Source organism: Pelobates fuscus, chromosome 13 (assembly GCF_036172605.1).
Source record: "Pelobates fuscus isolate aPelFus1 chromosome 13, aPelFus1.pri, whole genome shotgun sequence".
In the NCBI taxonomy this organism is placed as follows: Eukaryota; Metazoa; Chordata; class Amphibia; order Anura; family Pelobatidae; genus Pelobates; species Pelobates fuscus.
In genome coordinates, this window is record NC_086329.1 from 34,210,297 (window position 1) to 34,228,880 (window position 18,584).

General features: G+C 40.0%; 1 protein-coding gene across 1 annotated transcript in view; it reads right to left on the bottom strand.

Annotated features, from left to right (window-relative positions):
- Positions 1–7,459: 7,459 nt before the first annotated feature.
- Positions 7,460–18,584, bottom strand: part of YY1 (YY1 transcription factor) — a 29,678-nt gene continuing 18,553 nt past the window's right edge. Inside the window, exons 2-5 of the mRNA XM_063439828.1 lie at positions 12,281–12,443; positions 10,753–10,813; positions 9,963–10,121; positions 7,460–9,325 (exon numbers count right to left, since the gene is read on the bottom strand). Of these exons, the coding sequence (XP_063295898.1) occupies positions 9,143–9,325; positions 9,963–10,121; positions 10,753–10,813; positions 12,281–12,443 (566 nt within the window). The 3' untranslated portion in view covers positions 7,460–9,142. The remainder of the gene's footprint in view (positions 9,326–9,962; positions 10,122–10,752; positions 10,814–12,280; positions 12,444–18,584) is intronic.

Below are 18,584 nucleotides of genomic sequence, written 5' to 3' on the forward strand. Positions count from 1 at the left end.
GGCTGCTCCTGAACTGCATGCCTGACATCAGCAGAAGTGATTAGGTGAGCCAATCACAATTATTAAGGAGGCAGAGCAAACTCAAACACAGCCCCGGCTAATCCGAATCGCCGCAGAGATTCATTGAAACAATGCATCTCCATGAGGAAAGTTAAGTGTCTCCAGGCAGAGGGTGGAGACCCAGAATGGCAGTACTCCAGTGTGCAGCAATGCCACAGGAAGCACCTCTAGTAACCATCTGAGGAGTGGCCAGTGAAGTTATCACTAGCCTGTAATGTAAACACTGCCTTTTCGCTCAAGACCGTGTTAACTGCAAAAAAGCCTGAGGAGAATGATTACTCACCAGAACAAATACAATAAGCTGTAGTTATTCTGGTGACTATAGTGTCCCTTTAACCCCTTAAGGACCAGACTTCTGGAATAAAGGGGAATCATGACATATCACACATGTCATGTGTCCTTAAGTGGTTAATAAATTAAACTAGCTATTGTGATTGCTTCTGTTCTAAATGATGGTAAACCCTATAATATCTCCTGGGCATCAAAAAAAAAAAAAAGGGTAAAAGTCACTTGCAGCCAAGAGCACCTAGGAACAAAAGTGCTTCCTTTTGATGTCAAGTTCAGTCTGAAGTATGGGAAATAGGAGTACACATTAATGCATTCCTTCAGATGCCCGGATGAATATGTGGGGCTGAAAGAACCCTTCTCTGTGGCTATGGCATGAAAACCAGTTAAGCATGTTGGGTTGGCAATATCATGTAAAGTCCCAGGGACTGACACTTTTTTGTCAGATGTCTGTAGTTATCTGGAAGTAAAGTAAATGATACATTTTTCAAATGTACCGCTCTATAAAAGCAAAACTTTTAATGCCAACGAGTCCATTAATAAATACATTCAAACAAATGGAGAATTGGCCACAAATTCACAGGCTGGAGTTCATTCACTAAACCCTGCAGTGTAGCAAATTGAAATCCGAAACACAAAATATAGGCGAAACCAGTCTACCTCTGACTATTGTGGAGTTGGCAAAATAGCAGGTCTGGCTAATTTCTCTAACTCTGCAAGATGTAGGGTAAAAAATGATTCAGAGTATTGCAGTTTGGTTTTCACAGCATATTCAGAATGCCATGCGTGCAAATATACATAAAATATATGCCCATATTTCTGCAGTTTCTTTTTGCAACAGTATGCCATTTTAGTACTGCTTAAAGCCCAGCTGGTCAAGTGTACATATGTATTGTCACGTTTGAAACCTTGTTTTGCTTTCATGAAAAGTATATAATGACATTCAACACATATGTACACAGTGCTGAAAATGTGAAATCCTACACTATTGGACATGATTAATGGTTACTGCAAGTCTGGAGGGTCACTGGCATATGAGAGAGAGAGAGACAGACATATACTAGAGTATAAGTCGACCCGAATAAGTCGAGGCCCCTAATTTTACCCCAAAAAACTGGGAAAACTTGACTCGAGTATAAGACTAGGGTGGGAAATGCAGCAGTTACTGGTAAATTTCTAAATAAAATTAGATCCCAAATAAATATGAATTGAATATTTATTTACAGTGTGGATATAATGAATGCAGTGTGTTTGTGATGCAGAGTGTGTAACCTTGGTGGGGGGGTGTGCATTTTATTTGTTTTAATATTAAATGTTATTTTTATTACTACACTTTTATTATTTTAATATTATTTAAATTTGTATATTATTCCCTGGTGGTCCAGTGGTGTGTACTGTGCAGGAGGTGGGCTGGCAGCAGGCTGTTACTTACCTTTCCTGCAGCTCCCTTCTCCTCTGTGCCAGTCAGCTCCCACTGTAAGTCTCGCGGTCTGAGTGCCGCACGGAGCATTGCCACGGTAACCTGTGGCAACGCTCTGACGCCACAGGTCTCGCGAGACTTACACTGGAGCTGAACGGCACGGAGGAGAAGGGAGCAGACAGGAGCTGCAGGCAAGGTAAGTAACAGCTCGCTGCCAGCCCCCAACAGGACTGCCGGGCTTGTAATGAGCCCGGCGGTCCTGGTCTGTATTATGGCAATGTAAGTTGCCATAATACAGACAGTGACTAGAGTATAAGACGAGTGGGGGGGTTTTCAGCACAAAATTACAAATAATTCCCTTTAGGGATGGTATCTTAAAGCTGTAAACAGTTTAACCCCTGAAGCCATGATGGTACCCAGACACCCCATAACTTAAATTTACCCTCCAGTAGTGGACACCACTGTTGAATATGGAATCCTACTTATACAGCATCTATAGAATAAAAGCCTGCATATTATGAGTGCTTTAATAGAATTTTTATAACGAAAACTCCCAAAACCATTAAAAAAAAACCTACAAAACTGCATTTCTAACACTATAGCGTCTGCCCATCCCAACCTCTTCAGCACCGAGCCACGCTGCGCTGGCTTGGTCTCCTCATTTCACAACCTCATGCCAATGGAGGAGACTAATGCGCTTGTGCTGCACACATTAAAGCTTGCCTTATAGGAATGTACCAAATCAATGATTTCCTATGGGGAGTTTAAAGATGCTGGACATCCTCATGTAAAGCGTGAGGATGCCCAATGTAGTTTCAAGAAGTTAAGCTAAGAGATAATGCAGGACGTGGCTTTCTGGAAGACAACACTAGATGTTGTCTTAACGCTGCAAGCAAACATGGCCGTTTCTCTGATCCTACAATGTTTTACATTGCAGAGTTATGGGGACAGGGACACTGAAGCAGTCTGGGTTTCCTATAGTGTCACTTTAATATCTGGTCTGAGACAAAGGGTATGTCATCTGGTTTATCCAACTTTATTTTTCTAACTTACATTGCAGATATTACACAACAGGGGTAGGTAATATTTGACACTACAGATTTTGCAGATCACATCTCCCATTATGCTCTTAGACGGAATATGCTGGCAAAGCATCATGGAAGATGTAGTCCACAGCATCTGGAGTCCTGAGGGCTGCCTGGCTATATTCTAGTGCAAGAAAGGGAGGGGGAGAGGAAAATTAGAATCTTAAAGTAGGAGTTTCCTTGTGGGGCTACTGATGGTTTATTCTCAGCATCCAGGGGTTGTGGTACCTCTGGAATGATAGAATGCATATTTGCAGGTCAGAAACCATTCCTCCAACATTGATAAAGAAGAGTGAATCACAGCTACTGCAAGTTACAATGGCCAATGATTGACAAGGCATCATCAAGAGTAGGGGGGGCTGGTATGGGTCCCTCAATAACAACAGTACACACTATTATATAATGTGAACTTCTGTAGATTTAATCTCATCTTCCTATAGAAGAATGTGTAGGAGTATAAATGTAAGTGAGTGCCTTGGAGAGCTTGCCTGGAGCCATGCATAACTGTTCAAAGAGGAGTCCGTATGGGAATCTGATTTACTAGAAAGATATTTGGAGAGAACACTGCAGCTGTAGGTATGGGGGGAAAATAGCTTCAAGGACATTAGGAGTTGGTTGTACATTTATTCAGATCATTGAAATGGCAAAAGGGAACACTCGGCCTGAAGAGCCTGTCCTGTATAGCACTGAAAGCTGTGGAACGAGGTAAGTCCCCCATGTACGGTTGACTGAGATCTAAATGTTTGGTGGAATAGGCAAGAAATGGGAAGTAGGCAAAATTAGTAAAAGCTGCCAGCTAGGTTAAGTAAAAAGGAAGCATGTTTTCTTTGAACACTTGCATATTTAAATCTCTATAATACAGAACCTGTACTCCTGTTTACCACATTCATTCGAGAGAGAATTAATTTGCCATGCAGAAATAAGATTTTCAAAATACAGCTATTTGCCAACTGGAAGGTATAAACAGCTAAGGCAACGAAATGTTAATTTGACCCAAATTTGTAAACTTTTAATTGCAAGAAAAAACGGTATGTTTCATAAATTGATCGATAATAGTTTTGCAGAATTTGCTTGTACAGTTTTGGATCATAGCAGTTTACCACACAATAGTAACCTGCACACAGACATAACACATGATGACTCTCTCTTATGGGCCAATACCTATTTTAAGATTAAGGCATTTAATACCATAAGGACAATTTTATTCTGATGCATTTAACGCAGCTGATGAATATGGAGAATCATTTCCTTATACATACTGCACACACCAAGTATTCGATTGAGCAAGGTAGCAAAGACCTTTTAAATAAGAGCTACACTGAAATACAAAAATAAGCTGGAAATGCCAATATCCCCTCACATTCCTAATCAGCAGACCACTTACATAATCCAATCACTCATCTTTGGGTACCAAGATGAAGGCAGGTCCTATTAACAAAGTTCTTTCCTGGTGCTCTAATGATTAATTGCTCCTGTGTCTGGAATACAAACATAACCTATAATCCACTTGGCAGATTGAGATAGAAGTTAGTGTTTATTCTGCTGAGCTTGCTGGGACAGTCTCTTTGACCCAGACAACTGAATTAAAGGGACACTGTACGCAACCAGACCACTACAGCTCATTGAAGTGGTCTGGGAAGTGTCCTTATTGCACTTAGTGCCGCAATGTTAAACATTGCAGCACTAAGTCACCATCTAGTGGCTGTCTACCAGAGAGCCACTAGAGTGCTTGCTGGTTTGAAATGGACCTTTGGTCTGATATATGCCGCCAAACATACTCATACTCTGCCTGAGGACCTCCAGCGTCAGATTCCTCCTCCTCCCCCCGCATAGGAAAGCACTGATACAATGCTTTCCTATGGGGAGGTCTAATGCACATGGCATTTGCCACACAGGCGCATTAGAGACAGCTTGCCGTGGGATGGAGGAGCTTCGTCCCAGCGCTGCGATCAGGTAAGTAAATAAAAGGGTTTAACCCTTTATTCAATGGGGAGAAGGAGCGATAGTGCCAGTATCTATGCACCTGTCCAGCCCCCGAAGTGACTAGCTGCCTAAGATGAGAGGCGGCCAGGCGTCATGGAGCATTAGGAGCTGCGGAGGCCATGGTGCCAGGAGAGAGAGAGAGAGAGTGAGTGAGTGTGTGTGTGTGTCTCTTCCGTTTGCAAGGGAATGGTGTTTTTACTCACCTTTTTCCCCCCCCACACCGTGCTGGTCTCCCCTCAACTGGCCCTGCCTCTAAAGCAAAGATCATCAAGCTTGATGATCTCAGCCAATCCAATGTTTGAATCAATGCACCTCTATGGGGAACATTCGACACCTCCACACAGAGCGTGGAAACGCTGAATAGGTGCTGCACACTGCAGCACTGACACAGGAAGCATCTCTAGTGACCATCTGAGTAATTGTCACTAGAGGTGTCACTCTGAAAAGGCAGCGTTTACATTGAAAAGTGTGCAGGGACAGGCTATAGCCACCAGAACCACTACATTAAGCTGCAAACGCTGAATAGGTGCTGCACACTGCAGCACTGACACAGGAAGCACCTCTAGTGACCATCTGAGTAATTGTCACTAGAGGTGTCACTCTGAAAAGGCAGCGTTTACATTGAAAAGTGTGCAGGGACAGGCTATAGCCACCAGAACCACTACATTAAGCTGCAGTGGTCCTAGTGACTATTGTGTCCCTTTGACAATTTTTTTGTCGTTGAATATAAATCTAGGCAAGTTTAAAAAAAAATATGGCTCCTAACGGTTTTAGCTGGCTCCTAGATGCAAAGCAAATTTGTCAAGCCCTGATTTAAAAGGATGTGCATTAGGGGATTCTATAGTGTTAGGAATACAAATCTAAAGTAAAACAATAGCATTACAAATACAAACGGGTATCCCTATTGCTATAGAGCCCAGGTTTTTCCTAATTTTTGAAAGTGATTTTTTTTATGTCGGAATATTGGGAAACCTTAAATCCTATTCAATGTAATTTAGCTTACTGTGTGCTTTCAGGTTTTTCTTTTTTTAATGACTGAACCAACAGGGTGATTTTCTTGCTCTCTAGTTCAGCTCATTGGTTTCATGTCTGTGTTCTTCCAGGTTTTGTTTTGATTTTCCCCCAATAGTGTAACAAACTCTGCAAAAAGATGCACAGGTACACTACACACAGGAAGTAAAAGAGGTTTTATGTCACTTGACTTCAATAGCTACATTTAGATAAATCCTTGTAATAAGCTCATTCATATTATGACTCTACATCACTCACATATATTATAACAAAAAATAAAACAAGGGACTTCTGCTAAAATGTATAGAAATAAGGGATTCTTAATGTGAATCTAAAGAAAGTGTAAATTTTGTCAATGTGTTTAGTTGAATACATGCATACATTTCCGATTACAAATCCACTTAAAATATAAATCATCATTGATTCATACTAGCCATGATATATTAAATCAGGGGTCCTCAAACTGTGGCCCTCCAGATGTTGCTGAACTACAACTCCCATGATTCTCTGGCTATGTATGTAATTCAAAGAATAATGGGAGTTGTAGTTCAGCAACATCTGGAGAGCTGCAGTTTGAGGACCCCTGTATTAAATGATCTGCCCTGACCGGCTGCAGGTTCTCCACTTTACTGTACTCTGGTGCCACAGTGTGATGAACACAGGAAGACAGGAGAGGGCCTCTGCAATGTCTTAAACCCAGCTCTCACCTGGTAGTGGTGGTAGGATGTGGTATGCAATCCTGTTATTGAATACTTGAGAAAACAAAGGCCTGAAGAAACTAAATTCTGCATGGCTCCTAAAATATATTCCTTGCTCCTAAACTTTCAGGAAACTTGCAAACTCTTCTACAGAAGAGAAAAAAAAAATAAGATTACCTATAACAAAGCAGAAATTTAAATCAAGTGGTTAGGTTAAAGAAAAAAAAAAAAGTTTTAACAGCTTACCTTTCTTACTTATATGTACCTTCTTCTATGCATATGGATTTTTGCAAAGATTGTGTATATATATATATATATATATATATATATATATATATATATATATATATAATATGTTGACCGAAAAAGAGGTTAATATATACAATACTTAAATTTTGCAGATTCCATGTAATACTCAGAATATGTCATTACACAAAAGTTATGTTTAGAAGACAGACATGAGACCAATTAAGGGCTAAATGATGCAGGAAGTCTATATAAGATGATCATTAGATTGAATAAATATGATAAACAGTCAACCGTACTGTACTTAAGTACAATACAAACATGCAAGAGTGAAGAAATAGGTCACAGGAATATAGATCTAATAATAACTTTGAGTATGCATTTTAAGAATCTATTAAAAAGCAAATATCAAATAAAATAAAAAACACAAACATGAAAAACAAGTTAAACATTACATATAAAAGGTCATTTGATGGAGCAAAGATGACTAATAATTAAAGAGGCGTTTCTGTAAAATTCACAGTTCAGTATTTTGCACACACACACACCAGCTGTCAATATAGACATCACCCAAGAAACATCACTCCGTTATCTGTGTTTGTGACAGCAATGTAACTCTGTACTCAATTCTTAAGTCCACTTGCAAACTTAAGTAAAAATGCAAACGGAAATTATTTTTGGGAAATAAATGTATTTACAGTATTAAAATACAAAAAATATGCCCAGTGTTTGGAGGAACACAGGTAGGAAACTTTCTTGACCAACAACAATCCATAACTACTTGTACATAGATATCTCATATGTATCCAGCCCTGGTTTTACGTACTGGATAAACAAAAGTCACTGAACGTAGAAAATTTTTGCAGAATTACAGAATAAATGAGGGAACAGAACGGTTTGCGTGCTATTCAACATTAACCGCTGGTAAATATCTATCCGGTCTTGGCTACCTCCCAAACAATGCCCATCTGAGGTGTTTAACTACAACTCCCATATTGAATAGCCTGCCCACAACAGCTAAAAAGCAAAACAGAACTGTTGGCCCCTTCATTACTAGACAATAAATAAACCGGTGCTTGGTATTCTTGTTTATATAGGAAATTTCATTAAGAGCTACTACCACTAGTGTAAATAAATGCGAGTAGTTTATATATTATCTTCATTTGAGACAGTTTACTTCAGAACTGAAATTTGATTAGTAAACACTCAAACTGTAAAATAAACAGGAGGTTTAAAAACTATTGGATGTTTGACATCAAAATCACTTAGGAAAGAAAGGACATAACTTTGTTAAGATGAGATCTTATCACAATGTATACTTTTTTACAGGATACCTTAAATTAAACTACTGACAATTTTGTATCATTAGAAATTCAGGAAAAGTGGTTTTATACTGTAAAAGATGTTCTGCGCTTGCACAGAAGACCACGTATTGTATTAGCAAAAGATGCAAATTCATTGCCTTTTTGGCTGCCTAAGTTAATAAAAAGGTCAGGGTTTATACAATACATTCTACAACTGAGCACCGATTTCTGTAATTGAACGGGCTGATAAATACTATGAACATCTGTTTGGCATATTCCCTTCCCCCAAAATAAGTGACTAAAATGGATTTAATTAACACTAGCTTAAATCACATCTAATATTTGGTGCTACATGATTTCAACACAGCTATATACGATACAATTATACAAAAGTGTGTTAAACATCTAAAAACACAACCAAAAAAAAGAGAGCAAACAAAACCTATGAAATTCCTTTTTTCTTTTTTTCTTTTTTTTTTTTTTTTTACAGGAAAATACTTTTGAAGTATGCATTTAGTACAGTAACTTCCGAATTCTTTTAAAGAAAATCTACTGCAAGCAAAGTTATCAACCTCCAGAATAGATCACATAGCATTACTAAGCATATCCCCCAAAAAAGTGTACAATATGCACACTTAAAATAATAAAAAAAAAAAAAATAATTAAAAATGCAACAGTTGAGAATCTATTTATAAGTGAGGCATGTCCAATTTTAGTAACGTGGTAGAAAGTCTTGATGCAGTTTTGTGAAGTTGCTCTCCTGCAGGAGAAAAGGTAGGGGGATAAGGGCATCACTGTACAAATAAACAAAAAACAAAAAGAAGAAAAAAACACTTCGGAAAATTATATATAATAGGGCAGGCAAGAGAGCGTTGGATTTTGAAGTCCTCCTTTGTAATAAGTAATCTACAGTACGTTATCAAAACGATCTTAGTAGAGGTGGTTTTCTTTTAAGATCCATCCCTGCAAACCTTGTACAAAGGAAGGTGTATTTTGATCATACACCACTGATGCTTTTAAAGGATAATAGGTCTCTCCATTTGCGGAATTTCACTGGTTATTTTTGGCTTTGGCATGTGTTAAAATGTGAGATTTTAGATTGGTAGACTGAGCAAATTTCTTGTTGCAGCCATCAAAGGGACACACATAGGGCCGATCCCCAGTGTGAATCCGCACATGAGTACGTAAATTGAAGTCCAATGAGAATCGCTTGCCACAGCCTTCAAACGTGCACTGCAAGATAGAAAGTGAGGGGGAGGAGGGGGAATCACTTATGTGAACATCTTAACGTACAACCAACTCCAATAAATGCATGCATTGTGCCATCACAGGCTTAACTTACAGTAAAATCTGATTTACAGATACATTTCTGGGTAGTGTGTTCTTGTGGAAACCTTTCTTTATCTAAACTGCACGGAAATCTAGAGCTCGTTAGACAGTGTACTGAGAAATTAGGTGATTAAAGGAGTTCCAGGTATTTCCGTGAAAAACACATTGTATAAACAAGCAAAACATCACTCAATGGGAGAATTCTCTGCTATGTCTATTTGAATGACATCATATAGGATTACTTATTTCTCATGAAAAAAATAAAATAAATAATAAATCAGTTACTGACAAATGCACAACGCAGTACTTTGTCAGGCGAGTAATTCTAATGAAAAATAAATGTTTGCAGGAGTAAATATAAGTTGCCGCATTTAGGAAGAACTTTGGAAATTCATTAAAGCAGCCACGTACTAAGGGGGAAACCTACTCACACAATGTGTACTCAAACTTGACACCCAGTAGAAGCCTATAAGTATATGCTTACATCGTGTGAAAACAGACAGTGTATCAAGTGTACTTCAGCTGAAATATATCTATTTACCTGAAATGGCTTTTCACCAGTATGAACCAACTGATGTCTCTTAAGTTTTGAACTTTCAACAAAGGCTTTCCCACATTCTGCACAAACGTGTACTCTTGGACCATGTGTGTGCAAGTGCTTTCTCATGGCAGAGTTATCCCTGAACATCTTTGTACATCCCTGGAAGAAAAGAAAATGAGATGGTGTGTGAAGAATGTATAAAAAATCCATATAAAACATGATGTTACAAATAACGCCTTAAAAGGGATACTAAACACCAAAACCATCCCATGTTAATGTAGTGGTTTTGGTCATAGGTGAGGTTCCTTTAATGACAATGTAGCATTTCATTTCGCATAGATGGCAAGGTTTACATTAGCCTGAGAAAACACCACTAGAAGCTGTAAAATAGGCAGTCAGTAGAAACACTTCCTCCTCACGTCCTTTGATTTACAAAGGTCGCCATGTTCGGAGTCAGACTAAACAGATTCAATGCATAGTAGTTGCTGCAAGTAGACTGCTATTGTGCTGGAATAAAAGTTTTGTAGTTTTTTTTTCTAAACAGAAGGGGGACTGAATCTAAAGACCATAAGGACCAACATTACCTTTTTAAAATAAATAAATATATATATATATATATATATATATATATATATATATATATATATATATATATATATATATATATATTTGTAAGTGTATTCTTACAAATAAAAGAGGACCCTTTTAAATGAGATATGCAGTTAAGACGAAACAAAAGTGTTGATGTCTGCAGGTTACAGATCATGAAACATTTTTCCAGGGTACTTACTTTGTGAGGGCAGGCAATGGTTCTAGGAGCATCATCTTCTTTGATTTTTCTGGGCTTCATCCTTAGGAGAGAAAAATGCAGTGCATGAGATCAATGTATTACAGCAGTTTCATTAGATAATCCAAGCATAAAGCCCTGCAATTTTCCAGTTAAGGTACCCTTAGTAGATTCCCTGTGAATGGCATGGCTTCAGAATATGGGTGTAATGTACAAGTTACCCATTTTATGTATGATGCAGGGTGGCTGAGGAGCTGTGCCATAGCTATAATGAACAGAGCGAGGGGAGAACAGACTCGTGGAGAATATGCGAGAATAGGTGCTTTTTTTTTATATGTTAAATGTTTTGCATTGTATATTAGAAAAAAAAAAAAAAGAAATGCCCTACAACTAGGTTGTTTTGTACAAAAATACCAACAGGGATCATGCACACATTATATATATATATATATATATATAAATCTCTCTATTACTCCGCACATTGCATGCATGTACTACATTTCCCATAATTTAAACCATTTTAGAACAAAAGCACAGAGAGAGCCAGCACACTAGATCTGTGAATAAATGACACAAACTACCATTGTTATTTTCTTGCACCAATACCATACACAAAGAGTTATTAAATAGCCCCAACTTGTAAACATATAGTTATTAACAAAGCAACCACTGCATACAGCTGCCCAGGCACTCTAGTAGCTTTTAACCCCTTAAGGACACATGACATGTGTGACATGTCATGATTCCCTTTTATTCCAGAAGTTTGGTCCTTAAGGGGTTAAACATACTTCTATATTGGAAAAATAAAAAAAATTAAGAAGTGCCAACAATTTGGAGAGAAGTGCTCCTCTCTGCAGTAAACAATTACAGGAAATTTCCTCGGCTGGGAGGGGGTCTTAGAATTCAGTTAAACCAAAAGGACAAATAGATCTGGAACAGATATTGTAGGTAAGAGAAGAAATACCAGGAATGTGGTAAAAACATGAGGGGTGTGGGTGTGTGAGTAATGACGTTGACCTGGGCATAAGAATGTTGTGGGTGCTTTATACTACATTACACAATCCTCGCAGCAGATAATGGAGTGAGGATATGTCACTTTCACAGCAGCTGAAGAAAAGGAAATTGGATAGTAGGCACAGAACATGTATAGAAGGAACAGACAGTGCAGCTTACATATCCCACATGATCATTGCACGTCACAGATCAAGACATGGGACAAGGTCAAAACATCGCCTGCTCACTCTCAAAAAAGGACACTAGCCTGCTCACTTTCAGAGACAAGACAAATCTGCACTAAGGGACTTGGGCCTCAATGTTTACTAAATACTCTGTTCTGTTAAAAAAAATATTTTCAAATGATTTGTAGATAAAATCATTGAAATTGTTTTTTTCTTCTTCTTCTTCGAAAAGGTCGTGATCATTTGAAAAGTAAATCTAACAATATCAATTTAAGGCCTTAATCAACTAGTCTCATTTAGATATCTGTTTAGAGAAAGGTTTATCTGTATTTATTTTGCATTCTTGGAGTTACCTTGCAAATTCAGCCAGTTGCTTGGGATCAGATAAGTCGATGCCTGGTATTCCCCCTGGGGGGAGTTTCTTTCCGGTCATGTATTCTGAATAGTCAGGAGGAGAGTTTTCACCAATAATTTGCTCTTCGACCACAGTTTCATGGTCAATATCTTTCTTGTCATCTGCAAAAACAAATGTACAAATAAAACATCTGTAGCATGAATAGTTAAATAAATCAGCTTCTAAAAGGAGGAGATACATTGTATCTGCTAAAGTGGACAAAACTTATTCTTATGAACTGACAGAAAACTGGCTATGGACTTTTTTGTGGCTTGCTTGGTGCGGTGAATTCTTGTAGACAAATGTACCCGTACAATTTTAATTGTAAACAGGGATATGGAATTTATATCACCCGATGCCCACATGCAATTTTAGCCCGGTCATTGGCCTTGGGAGGGAGGGAGGTGGTGCTCAGCAGGGACTGTATCTCTGGCAGACATACTGGGTTGCCATGAATGTGTCCAATGCAGCTAACTGGAAGGTGTGAGGTGAGGCAGCAGCCAACTTCTCCTCACAATTCTCAGGACTAACGGCTGCCATGACATCATATCCTTGCAACCAACACGAAGTAAAGGGCAGAGTGAGTGTGGTACAGGCTACACATCCACTGATCAGCTGGTTATCTGTGCTCTGTGGGAGTGAATGTGTAGTTTGTGGGTATAGGTCAGTGTGTGTGTATATATATATCACAACCACCTGCAGCTTGCACACCCGAGACACCACACACACACAAAACTAGGGACGCACCGAAATTTCGGCACAAAGGGCCTTTCAAAAGAGAGCTGAAAGAGTGTGAGGGGCTTCAGCCAGCGGTGTGGAAGGCTGTGCAGAGAATCCGGTCAGGAGAATACAGTGTCTGTGGTACCAGCCAACCCCATGCCAGTGGAACAGGAAACTCTGTGGCTGCTGTGGACTCCACTGCCCATGGTGTTCAGTCACATATCACTTCTTTGGTTGGCTGAGCGTGATGGGTAGTGCAGTACTATAGAGATTTGCTAGGAATGGCAGTCCTCTACATCAGCCAGCTCCCCACTCAGAGAGAGTGTGTGTGTTTCTGGGCTGGGAGGCATTTTACTCATTGACCAATATTGTGTATTTAGTGCAGGAATGGCCCTTGTCTGCCAACCATATTCATTAAGGGAGGACATATGCTATTTACCATGGTAACAGACTGGAGGTTCGGTAAAGAAAAAACAAGAACAAAAAAAATTGAAAAGAATTCTGATGCAAACTTCTAAAGATTAAAAATCAGCATCAGGGACATTACTTTAAATTACATAGTGACGGCTCCATTTACTAAACTCTGCCCTGGAATTGCTTTTCCACAACTCACAGTGTCCATATAACATTCTGCCTCAGAACATTAGTAACACTGTGTGAAATTCTATGTCAGAATGTTCAACATGTCTGCGGTTGAATGCACCTGTACAGACAGAACATGTGCCAGGCATATTGAATGAGAAATGCATTTTTTAAATGACTTGTGGGAGGGCAGTAATAACACATGCCTGTCGCATTATCTAATTGATTTTCCTGCAATGTGCATAAGATGTGTGTCTATTGAGGGGGTTTTGTATTTAATTGTAGTATGACATTACATAAGGTTTGCTATGTGCTCTTATTGCTCCATTGTATAGCGCTACAGAATGTGATGGTGCTATATAAATTATAAAATAATAATTGCAATCAAATTACCCTTTTATGCTAAACGCAGAAGTATATTAATACAATGTGTTATTTTTAATTTTGTAATAAAATAAATCATTAAAAAGTTTTATATTAAACAAATTATAGAAAAAACTATTTTAAAATCATTTGGGGAAAAACAAGTCATTTTCAGTTTTGGTTTTCGGCCAAGGGCATCCTGATTTTCAGTTTCGGTGCATCCCTACACATCACATACAGCCCGCACACACTACACACCCTGAAAAAGAGGGAGACTATGGGAAGACAGAGGGTAAAATAAAAGACTCCAATTTTCTCAAAAAAAAAAAAAAAAGCCATTTTGTGAATATTCCAAGTTCAGAAATAGCCCTATCAATTGCCAGAGTATTTGGCAGGGACTCCATTCCTTTTAACCCCTTAAGGACCAAACTTCTGGAATAAAAGGGAATCATGACGTGTCACACACGTCATGTGTCCTTAAGGGGTTAAGTGAAATTATTTTGTTTCAGAGCAAGTAGATTGGGCTACCACTTTAGTCCCTTGGACAAGTAGCTTTTAAAAAAATAAATACAAATTCTAATAAAAGCTCCAAACCCCAGGTAAGGCTAAAATATTTGCCTGGTAATTGTAACATATTACTAAATGGTTTGATTAAAACCCCCCAGGGGTTTGATTAAAAAAACCACAGGGTCAGTCCCATGTTCTTCTACTGCTAATCTGGAAGTGAAACTTTTGCATTACAGCCAATTCCATATTTCAATGTCAGTCACTGGCAGACTGTGTGAGTGTACCCAATCAGCCAGCAATTGGCTTTAAAATATGGATTAAATGGATGTCCACATTAAAAATAGACCAGAGAGATTGAGCTGTGGACCCTTTGGTCAAAACAACAGTGAACCATCACCCACAGCACGATGACACTATAAACAGTACATGCAGTGGTTATGGTACCCAGACTGACAACACTTTAAGAAGGCAGTTGTGGCAAACTTTACCTGTCTAAGGGACTCAAGAAGTAACCCAATATACTTGTCTTGACACAGTAATATAAATGACAAAGATTGGGGCCCTGCCTAGAGCAGTAAACACGGACCGAGCTATTTGCAAAACTCATTTTTACAAATTGAAACTGAATGTGAAAAAAGAGCCAAAATAGCTAATCTGGAAATATTCTCGAACTTTAATATAGTTAAAACATAAGTATTTTTGCTTCAATGTTGCTAAAAGTCCATGTTCTGTAGTCTCTACCTCTGCCATAGTGTATGTGCGCGCTGGCTGTATTTGAAAATAAATGGGATTCAGATTTTTCCATCTCTACAATGTGTTATGCTTCTAATATACACACACAGAAATATTAATAGAATACATATCTATTAATTTACATGTTTGTGTATATATGCACAATACTATAAAAATGTAAGCATTTTTTTTTTTTAATCAAAGTTTGTCCTCACCAACCAGCACTTTATTTTGACACACACTGCAAAACAGAATCACTGACGCACATACCCACACACTATTTACACACATACATTGTTTCCTCAGTGCACAAAGTACTGGCCGTTGGATAGGATGTCATGCTGCATCTCGGCGGCCTTTAGCTTTGTGCACCATGAAGATCGTCTGCTGCAGCACATCTCATGCAGTCAGTTTACTGTTTTACTGTAAACCCAGCGGTCTTTCTGCAGCGGACAGTCTTTCAACCACACTAATCCCCCCTGCAACTTGCATGCAGCAGGGCTAAATGAATAGAAAAACTGCTCACTAGGTGCCTGTAACTACATGTCCCGACTACTGGCCGATATACCGTATATACTAGAGTATAAGCCGACCCGAATATAAGCCGAGGCCCCTAATTTTACCCCAAAAAACTGGGAAAACTTATTGACTCGAGTACAAGACTAGGGTGGGAAATGCAGCAGCTACTGGTACATTTCTAAATAAAATTAGATCCTAAAAAAATTATGCTAATTGAATATTTATTTACAGTGTGTATATAATGAATGCAGTGTGTGTGTATGTGTTGCAGAGCCTTGGTGGGGGGGGGGGCATTTGTATTAATTTTAATTATTATTTTAAAAATAATTATATTTATTTTTAATATTATTTTATTTTATTAGATTTTTTTCATCCCCCCCTCCCTACTTGATACATGGCCAGGGAGGGGGGCTCTCACTCCCTGGTGGTCCAGTGGCATTGGCAGTTCAGTGGAGGGGGCTGGCAGAGAGCGCTTACCTCTCCTGCAGCTCCTGTCAGCTCCCTCTGCAAGTCTCGCGAGAGCCGCACTATGACCCCGCGGCTCTCGCGAGACTTACACTGGGAGCCGACCGGACCGGCGCGGAGGAGAAGGGAGCTGACAGGAGCTGCAGGAAAGGTAAGAGCTCCCTCCTACACAGCCCCTTGTCTGTATTATGGCAATGTAAATTGCCATAATACAGACATTGACTCGAGTTGGGGTTTTTCAGCACAAAAAATGTGCGGAAAAACTCGACTTATACTAGAGTATATACGGTAAATTCACATCCCTGATTGTGCTAGCAAATGTCTAGATTTCACTAAAATCCGAGATTAACCCCCTTGTCCAGTCAGTAAATTTAGTCTGTGAAGAGACAAGAAGGCAGTGCACTGCATGCCTGCTATCAAGGAAAACCTCCTATGGGCATCTCTCCCACTTGCCTTCAGCCTAAGGGAAGGCAATGCCTGCAAGGAGTGAAATCACTGCTGAAGAAATAGGAATCTCATTCAGATCACCTCACCAGTAATTGTCCTTGGGCAAGACATCTAACAATATATATCTCACCTACTTCAAATCCTCATTATAAGCTTCTCTTCAGGGATGGGGAATTCAAATCGACTGAAACACGGGACAGGCAATTCTGGATATCGGGTTACCTTTAGCCCTAGGTTTGACAAATTTGCTTGAAATCCAAGAGCCAGCTAAAAGGAGTTCGGAATTACATTTAATTCTTAAAGGGACACTATAATCACCAGAACCACTACAGCCTAATGTTGTTCTTAAGTCTATAGCCTATCCGTACATGCTTGTCAATGTAAACACTGTTTTTGCAACTAGAGGTGTTACTAGGCAGCAATGTAAACATTGCCTTTTGTCTGAAGTCACTCAGATGGCCTCTAGAGATGCTTCCTGTGTCAGTGCTGCACAATGTCTAGCACCTACATTCAGTGTCCCCATTCTCTGCATGAAGGCGCTTAAATGCTCCCCATAGAGGTGCATTGATTTAAGGCATCTCTAGGAGGAGATGTTGATTGGCGCAGCATGGTGTTTTGCCGCGCATGCCCAATAGTCTCCCTATGCTTTCCTATAAGGGGGAAACATTGGATTGGATGAGATTGTCAAGATTAAAGGATTAATCTTCAGCTCAATGAAGTGGTCTGGTTGCCAGGTCCATCTAGGGTTAACCCTTCAGCTGTAAACAAAGCAGTTTCAGAGAAACTGCTATGTTTACAATAGGCTTAATCCAGCCTCTAGTGGCAGTCTCATTGACAGCCGCTAGAGGCGCTTCCGTGCTTCTCACTGAAAATCACAGTGAAGACGCTGACGTCCTTAGGAAAGCATTGAGAAATTCTTTCCTATGGACTGATTGAATGCGCGCGTGGCTCTTGCCGCAATTCGGATCTGACGGCGCTGGAGAAAGGTAAGAGTTTAACCCCTTCAGCCCGGCGAGAGTGGGACCCTGAGGGTGGGGGAACTATCAACACTACAGTGCCAGAAAAACGGGTTTGTTTTCATGGCAATATAGTGGTCCTTTAAGGAACTCAGCCATGAAGGTGGGGCCAGCCGCGGGAAGACCAGCATGTCAAGGTGAGTAAAAAACCTTCCCCATGTGATTGAAGAGGTGCAGGTCACCTAAACACACACTCAGTTGCTGATAGACAATTTCCTTCACTTAAATTTGCCCACCTAGCCTTTCTACCTTTTGGGAGAGCTGGAGTGGAAACGGTCCCTGGGGTCCAGTGGGACTGCGCGGATTATCTTCCTGCTCAGCCCTCGCGAAATGCTTAGTATGCCAGGGCCGGAACAACATCATATTCCGGCTCCTGGCATCACTGCAGAACACACAAGGGAGCAGATCTGGTAGATTATAGCTCCCTGGCCGCCTCTGCACTCAGTGAGCTCTTCATGCACCAGGAGCCATCTGCCCGTCCACCTCGTAGGCTGAAAGGGCTCACAGATGTAGCCCAGCAGAGCGGACACAGGGCCGGGAAGCATGAGATTTGAACCTACATAGAGTGCAATGCACAGTATTCGCTCCCTCACAGTCCTGCCCTTACCAATGTGCACTGGAATGTGAAGGAGCGATTACTACATTTTGCACGTGAAGGAGATGCAAACCACATACTCCCACATATGGCTGGCCGGGCTGCTCTACCTTTCACCCGGGTGTTGTCCTCCAACAACTGTCACCTTGAAGGCCGCAACTTCGATCTGCTCACTGCCTTCTGGCTCGCTCACTCCCTCCCCTTAACCTCTGCTGGACCCCCAGTTATCAAAGCCCCCCACAGCTAGAGACCACACACAGACACAATGCAAGCATAAAGAGTAAGGACAGAAGCAGACACGCTATAGGTATGGGCCC